The sequence below is a fragment of the Hylobates moloch genome, unplaced genomic scaffold (genome assembly GCF_009828535.3).
Source record: "Hylobates moloch isolate HMO894 unplaced genomic scaffold, HMol_V3 SCAFFOLD_5, whole genome shotgun sequence".
Lineage (NCBI taxonomy): Eukaryota > Metazoa > Chordata > Mammalia > Primates > Hylobatidae > Hylobates > Hylobates moloch.
Genome location: NW_026652280.1, coordinates 84,086,435 through 84,101,879, shown reverse-complemented (window position 1 = coordinate 84,101,879; position 15,445 = coordinate 84,086,435). Strand labels below are relative to the sequence as shown.

Genomic DNA, 15,445 nt, shown 5'->3' with positions numbered 1-15,445 from the left:
GCAGCCACCATGCCCAACTCTAATTTTCGTATTTCTAGTAGAGACGGAGTTTCACCATGTTGCCCAGGCTGGTCTTGAACTCCTGACCTCGTAATTTGCCTGTCTTGGACTCCCAAAGTGCTGGGATTACAAAAGTGAGCCACCGCGCCCGGCACCCCTCTCCCCCCGCCCCCCGCTTTTTTCTTCTTTTTTGAGAGGGAGTTTTGCTCTTGTTGCCCAGGCTGGAGTGCAGTGGCGCGATCTCGGCTCACTGCAGCCTCGGCCTCCTGAGCTCAAGCGATCCTAAATTTGGGACATTAATGCCTGCTGCAGAGCATGTCGCCGAGGAATAAAGGAAGGTACCCTGCATAACGCCTAGCACACAGTAAGGACTCTGCAGTCGCTAGTTCCCGACCACACCACGCGAAAGCAGGCGCGAAATAAACAATGGGCTGGTAAATCCAGGAGGGACCTGAAGGCGCCAAGGCGTCCGGTGGGTGGGGCTGCGCGCGTCCTCCCGGCGTCGACAGTGAAATGCGCACGCGCAGACCGCGGCCAGGCCTTGGAGCTGCGCCCGAAGGGGCGGTGGGAAGCGCACTTGCGCGTGCGCAGAAGGCCTGACGGGTGCTCGGCACGAGCCCCGAAGTCGCTCAGGAGCGGGCGAGCCAGTCCCTCAAAACGATTTCGTTCGAAGTTGGCGCCCGCCCTTTTCAGAGAGCACTTCTTAGTGGGTATTCCGTCCGGTGCCACTTTTCTGAGGCCGAAGGACCCCTAGTCAGTGTGTGAGACATAGCCTGGGAACCACCTGGGGCTGAGGTAACGGCACACGACGGCCCCGGGCGCTCGGGAAGTTGTCTTCGCGTTTCTGTTTATTTCTGAGGGAAGTTTCCGGGCCGGGCCCCACCCACCGCCCCCGAAGTGCAGTCCCCCCTGCCCCCTGAGGTCCCTTTCTCAGCGCCGGGCTCCCGGGACACCCAGCAAGCTCGCCCAGGGTGCAGGCCGTGCCACTGCAGGTCTCCCACAGGGAGGCCGCGGGACTGGAGCGCGGGTCGCAGGTCGGGAGCGTGCGAGGGAGACCGGGGGGCTCCAGGCCTGTGTCCCCTCCCTCGGGCGAGTGACTGGCACAGAGTACGGGATTCCTGCTGTCGTCCGCCGACTCCAGAGACTGCCCTTTCCCCACTCCACACCCGGCGCCTCTCCCTCCTCCTCCTCCTCCTCCTCCTCCCCCGCCCCCCCCCCGCAACTCCCTCCCTCTTTTTTATTTTTTATTTTTTTTGAGACGGAGTCTGGCTCTGTCGCCCAGGCTGGAGTTCAGTGGGGCGATATTGACTCACTGCAACCTCCGCCTCCTGGGTTCAAGCGATTCTCCTGCCTCAGCCTCCTGAGTAGCTGGGATTACAGGCATGCGCCGCCACGCCTGGTTAATTTTTGTATTTTTGGTCGAGATGGGGTTTCACCATCTTGGCCAGGCTGGTCTTGAACTCCTGACCGCAAGTGATCCACCCACCTCTGCCTCCCAAAGTGCTGGGGTTACAGGTGCCCGTCATCACACCCGGCTAATTTTGGCGTTTTTAGTAGAGACAGTTTCACCACGTTGGCCACACTGGTCTCGAACTCCTGACCTCAGGTGATCCACCCGCCTCGGCATCCCAAAGTGCTGGGATTACAGGCGTGAGCCACTTTGCCCGGCCACACCCCACCTTCTTACCACAAACTTTCCCCAGGAACTAAAGGGCTCCTCTGGTCTATACCCACCCTCCAACCCCGGCCTAGCAGTTGCCATGAAAACAAGATTTTTTCCATTGAAACATTTCCTGTCACATCATGTCTTGATTTGAATGAGTTTCTGGCTTTCAAATGCCTGATTGCACCTTGCAAGTAAATATGAGTCATGGCACTGAGATCTCTGTGCCGCTCCCCAGAGCCTTGATTGAATCTTGGCATCTGGGCAAGTGGGCAGAAAGATGCCAGCAGGTATACTTTGCTGAACATCCTTTTCTTTTTCTTCTTCTTTTTTTTATGACAGTGTCGGCCGGGCACGGTGGCTCATGCCTGTAATCCCAGCACTTTGGGAGGCTGAGGCAGGTGGATCACGAGGTCAGGAGATGGAGATTATCCTGGCCAACATGGTGAAACCTCGTCTCTACTGAAAATACAAAGATTAGCCGGGTGTGGTGGCGGGCCCCTGTAGTCCCAGCTACTCAGGAGGCTGAGGCAGGAGAATCACTTGAACCCAGGAGGTGGAGGTTGCAGTGAGCCAGGATTGCACCATTGCACTCCAGCCTGGGCAACAGAACAAGACTCCGTCTCAAAAAAAAAAAAGACGGAGTCTTGCCCTTGTCGCCCAGGCTGGAGTGCAATGGTGAGATTTGTGCTCACTGCAACCTCTGCCTCCTGGGTTCAAGCGATTCTCCTGCCTCAGCCTCTCAAGTAGCTGGGATTACAGATGTCTGCCACCATAACCGGCTAATTTTTGTATTTTTAGTAGAGATGGGGTTTCACCATGTTGGCCCAGCTGGTCTCGAACTCCTGACCTCAGGTGATCCACCCACTTTGTCCTCCCAAAGTGCTGGGATTACAGGCGAGAGTCACAGCGCCTGGCCCATCCTTTTTTGAACTCTAGTTCCTTCATGTATGCATCTGCAGGTAGGAAGCCAGTTTCCAGCAGTCTTATCTAGAATCTCTCTTTGGCTATCTCATTGGCATCTCAAACTTGAGCATCTCCAGATACAGACTCAACATCTTGCCCTCAAAAATTTACTTTCCAAGGCTCCTATTTTCAGAAAATGTTGCTTTTACCTCTTCAGTTAGTTGCTCAAGCAACCAGGAGTCATCGCTCTCCCTCACCTTATCAAGTCACCAAGTCATTACTGAGGCAGGAGAATCACTCGAACCCGGGAGGCAGAGGTTGCAGTGAGCCAAGATCGCACCGCTGCACTCCAGCCTGGGCAACAGAGCAAGACTCCGTCTCAAAAAAAAAAAAAAAAAGACGGAGTCTTGCCTGCCTCAGCTTCCCGAGTAGCATCTTCCAAATCAGTCCACCTTTCCTCATCTTCACTTTTATCACTGTAGACCAGGCTACTACCAGCTTCTGCCTTGAGCTGTAGGAGGCACCTAGCTGGTCTCCTTTCATCTGTTCTTGTTCCGGATTGTTACCCACATTGCAGCCAGGAGGGATTTTTTTATTTTTATTTATTTATTTTTTTTTGAGTCACAGTGATCTGGTCATGTCGTTTTTTTATTATACCCTTCGGTGCCTTCTGATTGCTCTGACAATAGATTCCACAATCCGTAACCTGGCTTATAAGGAAGGCCCTCATCCCTTCTCTATAATTTCTCCCTGGATGATCTCATCATCTATTCCAGTAGTTTCACATACCATCTAAACACTGGTGACTCAAATGTATATTTCCGTCCTGATTTCTGTCCCTTACACACTAGGAGACTGCCTCCTCGGTATATCCACTTGGATGTCTCATAGGCCTCTTAGACTTGAAACACAACTACTAATTTTCCCTGCTCCCTCCCACCCCAAATCTCTTTCCCTAGAATTACTCCCCATCTCAGTAGAGTATGTACCATTGTCTACCTAATTGCAAAGGCAAAAAATCTGAGAGCCATCCTTGATTCCCACATCTAGTCCATTAGTTAAAGTATATCTCAAATCTAACTATTTATTAATTTCTAAAATCCCAAGTCCAAATCAGCAGCATCTTTCTCCTGGACAAGTATAGAAGCTTCTTAACTGGTCTCCCTTCTTCTCCTCCTGTCCCCTTACAGCTCACCTTCCTTTCAGTCACCAGATATTTAGATATTTTGGACCAAGCTTGGTGGCTCATGCTTTTTTTTTTTTGAGACAGAGTCTCGCTCTGTGGCCCAGGCTAGAGTGCAGTGGTGCAATCTCGGCTCACTGCGAGCGCCGCCTCCTGGGTTCATGCCATTCTCCCACCTCAGCCTCCTGAGTAGCTGGGACTACAGGCGCCCGCCACCACGCCCAGCTAATTTTTTGTATTTTTAGTAGAGATGGGGTTTCACCATTCACGGGATGGTCTCGATCTCCTGACCTTGTGATCCGCCCACCTCGGCCTCCGAAAGTGCTGGGATTACAGGCGTGAGCCACTACGCCTGGCCTGGTGGCTCATGCTTGTAATCCCAGCATTTAGGGAAGCCGAGATGGGCAGATCACTTGAGCTCAGGAGTTTGAGACCAGCGTGGGCAACATAGTGAAACCCCATCTCGGCAAAAATTATCTGGGTATAGTGGTGGGCACCTGTAGTCCCAGCTACTTGGGAGGCTGAGGTGGGAGGATTGCTTGAGCCTGGGAGGTTGAGGCTGCACTGAGCTGTGATTGTGTCGCTATACTCCAGCCTGGGCGCCAGAGAGAAATCCTGTCTCTAAAATAAAATAGATATTTAGATATTTATAAAGCATATATCAAATCATTTATCTCCCCTTTATAAAATCCTTAGCATAAAATCTGGACTTTTTACAATGGCCTACAAGCCTTACACGATCTGGTCCCTGCCTAACACCCCATCTTCATCTCCCTCCTCTCTGTCTTCATTCTCAATGTTCTAGCCACACTGACCTTTCTGTCCATTAAACTCATCACAGACATCTGCACTTGCTGATTTTTGTGCTTGGAATGCTTTTCCCCATGATCGTTGCTCCTTTCCATGAAGGCCTCAAGTCAGTTGTGTTTCTTCTGAAAGGCCATCACTGGCCATACTAGCTAAAGCAGCCTTCTAGTCATCCTAAATAAAACCACATATTATTTTCTTCATGCTATTTAGAGTACCTCAATTTATATTTATTTATTTATATGTTGAATGTTGCTCTCCACACCTCCTGAAATGTAAGCCCTTAAAGACGAGGGATCATGTCTCTCTTGTTACTTACCAAATTAGTGCCCAGAACAGTGCCTGATGCACTGTAGGGTCTCAGATATGTGCTGACTGACTCAGTTATCTGTATAGTCTCGCCTTGTAGCATTGTCTTTCTTGCCCACTGTGTTCGGGTTACTGTACTTCTCTCTTTTGAAAGTGCCATGCTTTTTCTCAACTGAGTACTCTTGTACCTGCTATTTCCTCTACCCACCCTAGACCCGCCATTCACTCTCCATTTGTGCCTCACTAGCTCATATTTTTCCTTTAGAAATTAGTCACTTACAGGCCGGGCGCGGTGGCTCACGCTTGTAATCCCAGCACTTTGGGAGGCCGAGGCGGGCGGATCACGAGGTCAGGAGATCGAGACCACGGTGAAACCCCGTCTCTACTAAAAATACAAAAAAATTAGCCGGGCGTAGTGGCGGGCGCCTGTAGTCCCAGCTACTCGGAGAGGCTGAGGCAGGAGAATGGCGTGAACCCGGGAGGTGGAGCTTGCAGTGAGCCGAGATCGCGCCACTGCACTCCAGCCTGGGCGACAGAGCGAGACTCCGTCTCAAAAAAAAAAAAAGAAATTAGTCACTTACTTTAGAGTGGGCTTCCCTGACATGTTACAGGGAAACCAGCACTTAGTTTCTTTTTCTTTTCCTTTTTCTTTTTTCTTTTTCTTTTTTCTCTTTTTTTTTTTTTTTGAGACAGAGTTTTTCTCTGTCCCCCAGGCTGGAGTGCAGTGGCGCGATCTCGGCTCACTGCAAGCTCCGCCTCCCGGGTTCACGCCATTCTCCTGCCTCAGCCTCCCGAGTAGCTGGGACTACAGGCGCCCGCCAACACGCCCGGCTAATTTTTTGTATTTTTAGTAGAGACGGGGTTTCACCGTGTTAGCCAGGATGGTCTCGATCTCCTGACCTCGTGATCCGCCCGCCTCGGCCTCCCAAAGTGCTGGGATTACAGGCTTGAGCCACCGCGCCCGGCCTCCTTTTTCTTTTTTTTTATATGATACAGACGAGGGCTCACTGTGTTGCCCGGGCTGGTCTCGAACTCCTGGGCTCAAGTAGTCCTGCCTCAGCCTCTGAAAGTGGGATTATAGGCATGAGCCACAACACCTGGCCAAGTATATCTTTCTATAAACCTAGCAAGTACATTTCTTTTTTTTTTTTTGAGACAGTCATTCTGTCGCTCAGACTGGAGTGCAATGGTGTGATCTCAGCTCACTACAGCCTCCATCTCCCGGGGTCAAGTGATTCTCCTGCCTCAGCCCCCTGAGTAGCTGGGATTACAGGCACTAGCCACCATTCCCGGCTAGTTTTTGTGTTTTTAGTAGGGACTGGGTTTCACCATGTTGGTCAGGCTGGTCTCGAACTCCTGACCTCAAGTGATCTGCCTGCCTTGGCCTCCCAGAGTGCTGGGATTACAAGGCGTGAGCCACTGCACACCTGGCCATGAGTACAATTCTTATCTCCTCAATATCTCACCAGAATCGGACTAAGGTTAGTAAAATTTGCCCTCTTTATATAAAAAGTCATTTTCTTTCCTTTTCTTTTTTTGAGATGGAGTCTCACTCTGTGTCACCCAGGCCGGATTGCTGTGGCAGAATCTTGGCTCACTGCAACCTCCGCCTCCTGGGTTCAAGCAATTCTCCTACCTCAGCCTCCCGAGTAGCTGGGACTACAGGCTTCCACCACAATGCCCGGCTAATTTTTGTATTTTTAGTAGAGACAGGGTTTCACCATGTTGGCCAGGCTGGTCCTGAACTCCTGATCTCAGGTGATCCTCCTGCCTTGGCCTCCCGGAGTGCTAAGATTACAGGGGTGAGCCACTGTGCCTGGCTGTATCAATTGTTAAAGTTGCTTTCTTTGTTTCCAGCTAAGGATATTCTCTCCATCATTTGCCCTTCTGAAACTACTGTTGCTGCTTTTTTTTTTTTTTTTTTAATCTTCTTCCTTACATGTACTGCTTCTGGGCAGCTCACCCAATGGTGTAACCAAAAAAATAAAATGGCCGTCCTTGCCTGCAGTTTTACATCCAAGTGCTTTTTGGGTTCCTGCGGTTGGTAGGATATTTAGAGTGCTGCAGTGAATTCAGCATGATGTGAATTCTTTTTTTTTTTTTTTTTTTTGAGACCGAGTCTCGCTCTGTTGCCCAGGCTGGAGTGCAGTGGCGTAGTCTCGGCTCACTGCAGGCTCTGCCTCCTGGGTTCACGCCATTCTCCTGCCTCACCCTCCTGAGTAGCTGGGACTACAGACGCCTGCCACCACGCGTGGCTAATTTTTTGTATTTCTAGTAGAGACGGGGTTTCACCATGTTAGCCAGGATGGTCTTGAACTCCTGACCTCGTGATCTGCCTGCCTCAGCCTCCCAAAGTGCTGGGATTACAGGCGTGAGCCACTGTGCCCGGCCGCATGATGTGAATTTTAATGGACAGGTTAATCTTCATGTAACAAGCCACAACTACTGGACAGGGTGGTGAGGTGAGACACTATTGCATTTCCAGAATAAGGAGCACATCCTGGACTTACTGGCCAAAGGTAGTTTTTCGTTAGCTGTTAGGATGGTTAAGGTGAAAAGGGAAGATGCATTTTTGTGCAAAGAGTAACTTAAGAGTAACTTAAGTGAAAAGAGTAACAGAGAAACTAAGTTAACTTAAGAGGTTAATTTAGACTCCTTTCTGGTTTATTGAGTTACCCACTGAGGCCTTTTCACTTCACTTCAGAACAGCTTCCTAATTCTCTGTTAGGTTTAGTTATCTCCCCTACCCCCAAACAACGTTTAGTTATTCCCCCTACTCCCACCAAACAAAACAAAATTAAGTCTGACACAGCTGTAAGGGCAAATCCATTCCTGCACAAATGGCATTTTAAAGGTTGCATCTTACCAGAAAGGGTAGGAAGAAACCTATGAGAAAACAGAATGACGTCAATAAACATGAAAGTATTCTGGGTAGTCTTATGTCATTAGTCTCTTCCTGTTCCATATTTTAACACTTATAAAAAAGACTTTATCCAGTAATCTGTGTACTAAGTACTAGAAAAAACAATTATACGTACATTATTTCACTAATCATCCTAATCACCGTGCAAGGTGAGAAAACAGAATAGATAATAGAGCTTTATGATAAACAAATGTGGATGTAACCCTTTATGTCCAAAATTACAATTCTAAGAACTTTTAATCAAAAAGCTTACATTAGGCCAGGTGCAGTGGCTCACACCTGTAATGCCAGCACTTTGGGAGGCCAAAGTGGGTGGATCTCTTGAGCTCAGGAGTTCGAGACCAGCCAGGCAGCAGAGTGAAACCCCATATCTACAGAAAATACAAAAATTAGCCAGGTGTGGTAGTGGGCGCCTGTAGTACAAGCTACTTGAGACGCCGAGGCATGAGAATTGCTTGAACCTTGGAGGCAGAGGTTACAGTGAGCTGACATCATACTGCAGCATGGGTGACAGAGCGAGACTCTGTCTCAAAAAAAAAAAAAATTAAATTTTGCTTTGATGTCTTTGTATCCATAATTAATTGCCTTTGTCACGCAGAGTGGTAAGCGTGACCAGGGTTACAGTTTGGTAAAATGACTGACCGAATGATATGTTGTAATGAAAAACGTGTGTGCCAAAGAAGTCAACAATCTTGAGGGGCTAATCCTGGATTATGTAACTTTGTGGAAGTCATTTCCTTCTTTGGAGAAGTCACTTCCCTGTCATCCCCACCAAAATGGAAGGCGTTTCCAGATATAGGCGTTCATGAGTCTCTAGTTGGACATACAGACTGAATCTACTTCAGCAAAGGTGGACAGACCTCTGAGACCAGCCAAGGACTTTTGAAAGTGGAAGGAGGCTGGGCGCAGTGGCTTACACCTGTAATCCCAGCACTTTGGGAGGCCGAGGCAGGTAGATCACCTGAGGTCCGGAGTTCAAGACCAGGCTGGCCAACATGGTGAAACCCTGTCTCTACTAAAAAAAAATACAAAACTTAGGTGTGTTGGCACATGCCTGTAATCCCAGCTACGTGGGAGGCTGAGACAGGAGAATCACTTGAACCCAGGAGGCAGAGGTTGCAGTGAGCTGAGATCATGCTACTGCACTCCAGCTTGGGCAACAGAGTGAGACTCCATCTCAAAAAAAATGTGGAAGGAGCAGCTAGTCATCTGTCCTCAATCTCATTTCTAAAACATGGGTGTTGGATTCATAGCATCAGATTTTAATATTATATTTTGTTACCTACACTCATTAATGGTCTTGAGATGGGGTCTTGCTCTGTTGCCCAGGCTGGAGTGCGGTGGCACAATCTTGGTTCATCACAGCTTCCACCTCCCCAGGTTCAAGCGATTCTTTTGCCTCAGTCTCCCAAGTAGCTGGGATTACAGGCGCCCACCACCATGTCCAGCTAAGTTTTGTGTTTTTAGTAAAGACGGGGTTTCACCATGTTGGCCAGCCTGGTCTCAAACACCCGACCTCAGGTGATCCACTCGCTGCAGCCTCCCAAAGTGCTGAGATTACAGGCGTGAGCCACTGCGCCCAGCCCAGTCACTGTATTTTGAATAAGTGCTTATGGAAGCTCTTTTATTTCTCAACACTGTGAAAGACTTTATCAACTGTCACCAGACATATTTAGTAGCAGAGTGCTAAATCATAAGCTCCTTTTGCCTCAGTAGTCAATATTATTATCCTCATATAACATTTGGCCCTGCTTCAGGTTCTATGTACTGACCCAGATGTTTATGTGAAGCAAATTACCAAAATCTTGAAAAATAATTTTCCTTCAAACATCAGTCCCTATGTGTCATTTACATCTAATTCTTGGGTATTTTCAAGGAAAAGTTCTTGGTTGGAATTTTTCAGATTTTGCATTGAGATTAAAGCTAATCAGTTTTGCACATGTGTGCTCTCTGTCTCAAGAACTGATTTCTTGGAAAGTACTGCTCTCTTGAATTTGCTTTTTTGTTTTTTGGAGTCTCGCTCTATCCCCCATGCTGGAGTGCAGTGGCACGATCTTGGCTCACTGCAACTTCCACAACCTGGGTTCAAGCAATTTTCGTGCTTTAGCCTCCCGAGTAGCTGGGATTGCAGGTGCCCCCCACCACGCCCGGCTAATTTTTGTATTTTTAGTAGAGGCGGGGTTTCGCCACATTGGCCAGACTGGTCTCAAACTCCTGACCTCGGGTGATCTGCCCACCTCAGCCTCCTAAAGTGCTGAGATTACAGGCGTGAGCTACCGTGCCCGGCTTTGAATTTGCTTTTCTAGTGAAGCATTTAGGGAGAAACTCTTCAAATCTATCATAAGGGCTAATGTTTATATAATACTCTGGAATTTACAAAGTAGCTACTTACAGCATTATCTCATTTAATCCCCACATTCCAGGGGTCGTTGGAATCCCCATTTGTAGACATAGAAACTAGGAAATGAAGAAGTTAAGTGTGACTTGCTCAGGGACTAATGACTAATAGAAGCAGAAGCAGGACTCAAGCCTTGGTCCTCCAATTCCAAATCTTACGTCTTTTGCACTATCCCATACTGCCTGTAAGTTTTCTTCCTTTGTTTTAAAGCCATGATTTGTGGTCATCTAAAAATGCGTGGAGAGTCTGACCCTTCATATGCAAGATCTCATCAACTTAATAATAGTTACTGGGACATAATATCACCATGGCCACAGTACTCAATGTTGGAAAATAACCCTGTGAAATATTTGAACCATTACTCCTATGTGGTTGTTTGGATACACTGTCTAATCTTTATTTTCAAATGAGGTAATTAGTGTATGGTGTTTGTTTCTGAATTGGGCAGCCAGCAATTAACAGGAACAGGCCCTAGCTAGAAGAGGGCTGTTTTTCCTTCTTTCAGACAGCCAGCTGTGGTACAGCACATGAAATTTCCTCTTTGGACTGTCATTTCCAGCAAATGTCCTTCATTTCCTTTGCTGTGATGCCCCATCCCTCTGTTGGGGGTGGGGCGGGAGGCAAGTTATTGCATCCTAGTAGAATCCCCTGGCCAGATGGCAGTGGCTTATGCCTATAATCCAGCACTTTGGGAGGCCGAGGCAGGAGGATCACTTGAGGCCAGGAGTTCGAGACCAGCCTGGGCAACATAGTGAGACCCTGTCTCCAAAAATTTTAAAAATTAGCTGGGCATGGTAGTGTGCATCTGTAGTCCTAGCTAGTCTGGAGGCTAAGGTGGGAGGATCCCTTGAGCCTAGGAGTTTGATGCTGCAGTGAGCCATGAGTATACCACTGTACTCCAGCCTGGATGGCAGAGCAAGACCCTGTCTCTTAAAAAAAAAAAAAAAAAAAAAGGAAAAGAAAAAAAAAAGCCAGGCGCAGTGGCTCACGCTATAATCTCAGCACTTTGAGAGGCCGAGGCGGGTGGATCACGAGGCCCGGAGATCGAGACCATCCTGGCTAACACGGTGAAACCCCGTCTCTACTAAAAATACAAAAAAATTAGCTGGGTGTGGTGGCGGGCGCCTGTAGTCCCAGCTACTCTGGAGGCTGAGGCAGGAGAATGGCATGAACCTGGGAGGCAGAGCTTGCAGTGAGCAGAGATCGCGCCACTGCACTCCAGCCTGGGAGACAGAGCAAGACTCTGTCTCAAAAAAAAAAAAAAAAAAAAATTGCCGGACGCAATGGCTCATGCCTGTAATCCCAGCACTTTGGGAGGCCGAAGCAGGCAGATCACCTGAGGTCAGGACTTCAAGACCAGTCAGGCCAACATGGTGAAGCCCGTCTCTACTAAAAATACAAAAATTAGCTGGGCGTGGTGGCGTATGCCTGTAGTCCCTGCTACTCGGGAGGCTGAGGCAGGAGGATCACTTGAACCTGGGAGGCAGAAGTTGCAGTGAGCCGAGATCATGCCACTTCACTCCAGACTGGGTGACAGAGTGAGACCATGTCTCAAAAAAAAAACCACCACAAAAACAAAAAAAGAATCCTTGTAAGAATTAAGAGTTAAATTTCTGTGGCAGCAATGTAAGTCTCACCAGGTGGGCTCACCACCTACTGAGAAGAGTCATCTGGCACTAAAACATCAAAACTAGCCTGGGTTCCTGCCATGCCTTTGGTGTGGGGCATCAGTAAGTTTTTTCTCAGGATATGATCAGTATTTCCCCTCTGGGGACTTTGCAGTTGGCACAATTATTTCTTTTCATTTTTGACTGCAATTCTAGTCTAAATAATCTCATGGACTCTGGCTCCAGTCTCATGTCATTCTAATCCCAAGCAGCCAAGATCAGACACTGGGGTATCTCTTTACTGGCAGCCCCAGACTTGAACTTTGGAAAATGTGGGAAATTCCATTCTTTGGGCACATAGAACTTGTGACTCTACCGTAGAAGAGTTTCTACCATAGAAGAGTTTTCCCTGCTGAGTAGAAATGGCATCAGAATAATGTGGAGAAAAGCATAATGAAAATAGTCCTTTATGTGTATATGATATTTTACTGCTTAAAAAGTGATTTTATGTTTATTATCTTGTTTTTTCTTCCTTATAACCCCAGGAAGCAGACTGGCAGAATGGTTAAGAATATCAATTCTGCATCTGTATTGCCTTAGTTTAAATTCAAATTCCAACATTCATAGCTATGGGCAGTTTACTTCATTCCTCAGTGCCTCAGTTTCCTGACCTATCAAATTTAGACTTATAGGCTTGTTGTGAGGATTAAGTGAGATTAAACTTAGAATAGGGCATGGCAAAAGTTGTTATTGAGAATTGTTATTGTGTAAGTAAGAAAACCAAGGCTCAGAGAAATTAAGGACATTGGACTGAGGTTCAAACTCAGATTCTCCTTATTTTGGGCCTGTTCTGTCGACTCCGTCTCAGCTGCCTCTGAAACCAATACCATGTATATTTGTATACTTGTACTGATGTATATAACTAGTTTTGATCCTTAGGAACTCTGGATCTCCTCTAATTATTTATTTTTATTTTTTCTATCTCTCCCCTTAACTCCCCACAGAGATGACCTTAAGTGGACAGAGATTCTAGAACAGGAGAAATAAAACAGTAAGTGCTAGGGGTATAGTAGGCACTCTTGGAACACAGGGAAGCCTCACAAGTGGGGGAAAGGAAGAGTAATTGATAGATCTGGAAAATAAGCCATTCCTTGGTGCCACTCAAAAACATTAGTGTACATCCTTATTTGCTACATTGGTTGTGGCAGGAAGTTGTAGTAATACCTTAATTTCATCTAAAATTGATACCAAACGTCCTCCTAATTGGCTTGTAATTGGTGTATCCTTTGGATTGTGTCATTATTTAACTTGCACCCTCTCTGTATCCACTGAGATTCCAGTGAAAGTGGGGATGGGAGAGAAGAACAGATTCAAGAGATAACTTGGGAGAAACATTTAATTCTAACAAAGATTCTGAGTCATCAGGGCAGATAACTAGTATCATTAGTCTTCTTTTTTTTTTGAGACGGAGTCTCGCTCTGTCGCCCAGGCTGGGGTGCAGTGGCGCAATCTCGGCTCACTGCAAGCTCCGCCTCTCAGGTTCACACCATTCTCCTGCCTCAGCCTCTCCGAGTAGCTGGGACTACAGGCGCCTGCCACCATGCCCGGCTAATTTTTTGTATTTTTAGTAGAGACGGGGTTTCATCGTGGTCTCGATCTCCTGACCTCGCAATCCGCCCGCCTCGGCCTCCCAAAGTGCTGGGACATTAGTCTTCTTGAAGAGAAATGATTTACACAAGGTCATAAATGATCAAACTTGAATTCTGGGCTTTTGACTGCAAGCATAAAGCTTATCCCAACACACTGTATTTTCCCCATGCAGGTAGGAGAATGCTACAAGTGATGATCCTGGTACGTAGGCAGTAGTGCTGAGTGCTGGACATTTTACTCACGAAGAGATGTTACAGATTGGGCAGCTTCCCTTTCCTGTAAATAAGGAACAATCGTTAGCTTTTTAGTAATTCTCTAATATTTCTATTTTATTTAGGCTATCGTTTGGGGGCAATGAGTTTAAAACCCTTTACCTACCCGTTTCCAGAGACGAGGTTTCTTCATGCAGGACCCAATGTGTATAAATTCAAAATCAGATATGGGAAGAGTATCAGGTAATTTCAAAGGTAGGAGGGTAGCCTGTGCAAACACCAGTTAGTGCTACTGCATTCCCACAGGTCACCTCTTCTTTACCTTCACCCAGTTCAGGAGACTGGTAAAGTAGCATCTTGCAGGGCTCTTTCCCAGGAATTTTATATTCAGTATATATATTATTCATATGAGTTTCTAAATTAGAGACAACTTTTTTTTTTTTTTTGAAGAAGCAGATCTCGCTATGTTGTCCAAGCTAGTCTCAAACCCCTGGCCTCAAGCAATCCTCTCACCTCTGTCTCCCCAAGTGTTGGGATTATAGGTGTGAGGCACCACACCCAGCCTAGGACAACATATCTTTGAAGCAGTGTTTCTCAAAATTTTACATCTCAGGGATGGGCATAGTGGCTCACACCTATAATCCCAGCACTTTGGGAGGCCGAGGTGGATGGATCACTTGAGGTCAGGAGTTCAAGACCAGCCTGGCCAACATGGTGAAACCCCGTCTCTACTAAAAATACAAAAATTAGCCAGGCATGGTGGTGGGAGGCTGAGGCAGGAGAATTGCTTGAACCTGGGAGATGGAGGTTGCAGTGAGCTGAGATTGTGCCACTGTACTCCAGCCTGGGCCACAGAGTGAGACTCCGTCTCAAAAAGTATATATATTTTTCATCTCGACTGCCTTGCAATTTTTCTTTCTTTTTTTTTTTTTCTCCCAAGACAGGGTTTCACATGTAGTAGTGTGATCACTGCAGCCTTGACCTGCTGGGCTCAAGGGATCCTCCCACCTCCGCCTCCACAGAAGCTAGGACTACAGGCATAGTGCCACCACACCAGGCTAATTTTAAAATTTTTTGTTGTAGGAATGAAGTCTCACTATGTTGCTCAGGCTGGTCTCAAACTCCTGGGCCCAAGGGATCCTCCCTCTTTAGCTTTCCAAAGTGTTGGAATTCCAGGCATGAGCCACCCGCACCCAACTTGCACTCTTTAAAATTATTAAGGACCCCAAAGAGCTTTTGATTAATCTGTCAATATTTGTCATAAAAATTAAAGCAAAAATTTGGCCAGGCACAGTGGCTCACACCTGTAATCCCAGCACATTGGTAGGCCGAGGCAGGCGGATCATCTGAGGAGTTTGAGACCAGTCTGGCCAACATGGTGAAACCCCATCTCTACTAAAAATACAAAAATTAGCGAGGCGTGGCAGTGGGTGCATGTAATCCCAGCTGCTTGGGAGGCTGAGGTAGGAGAATCGCTTGAACCCGGGAGGCGGAGGTTGCAGTGAGCCGAAATCACACTGTACACTCCAGCCTGGGCAACAAGAGTGAAACAACGTCTCAGAAAAAAAAAACAGCTTATATGTATTTGTAGTTTGGAAAGGTAGGACTATATTAGTAGCCCTCTCAGATCATTGTGGATATTCTTTGACCCTACGACAAAACTGGACAAATTGTAGTTTGGGTTTTTTTTTTTAATTAATGGTAGTTATTTTTAAGATTAGTTGCAATGTGGAATCTGAAATTATGTCATGAACTTTTTGAACTCTGTTACATTAAAATCCACTGGT

General features: G+C 47.0%; 1 protein-coding gene across 4 annotated transcripts in view; it reads left to right on the top strand.

Annotated features, from left to right (window-relative positions):
• The first annotated feature begins 573 nt into the window (after positions 1-573).
• Positions 574-15,445, top strand: part of MAJIN (membrane anchored junction protein) — a 33,680-nt gene continuing 18,808 nt past the window's right edge. For 2 of the 4 annotated variants that reach the window (XM_058438909.1, XM_058438907.1), the window contains exons 1-3: positions 596-795; positions 12,801-12,847; positions 13,784-13,901. In XM_058438909.1, coding sequence (XP_058294892.1) covers positions 13,801-13,901 — 101 coding nt within the window. In that variant the 5' untranslated portion in view covers positions 596-795; positions 12,801-12,847; positions 13,784-13,800. Of the gene's footprint in view, positions 796-12,800; positions 12,848-13,783; positions 13,902-15,445 lie in introns of all 4 variants that reach the window. The other 2 variants (XM_032153360.2, XM_032153357.2) reach the window with 2 other exon arrangements.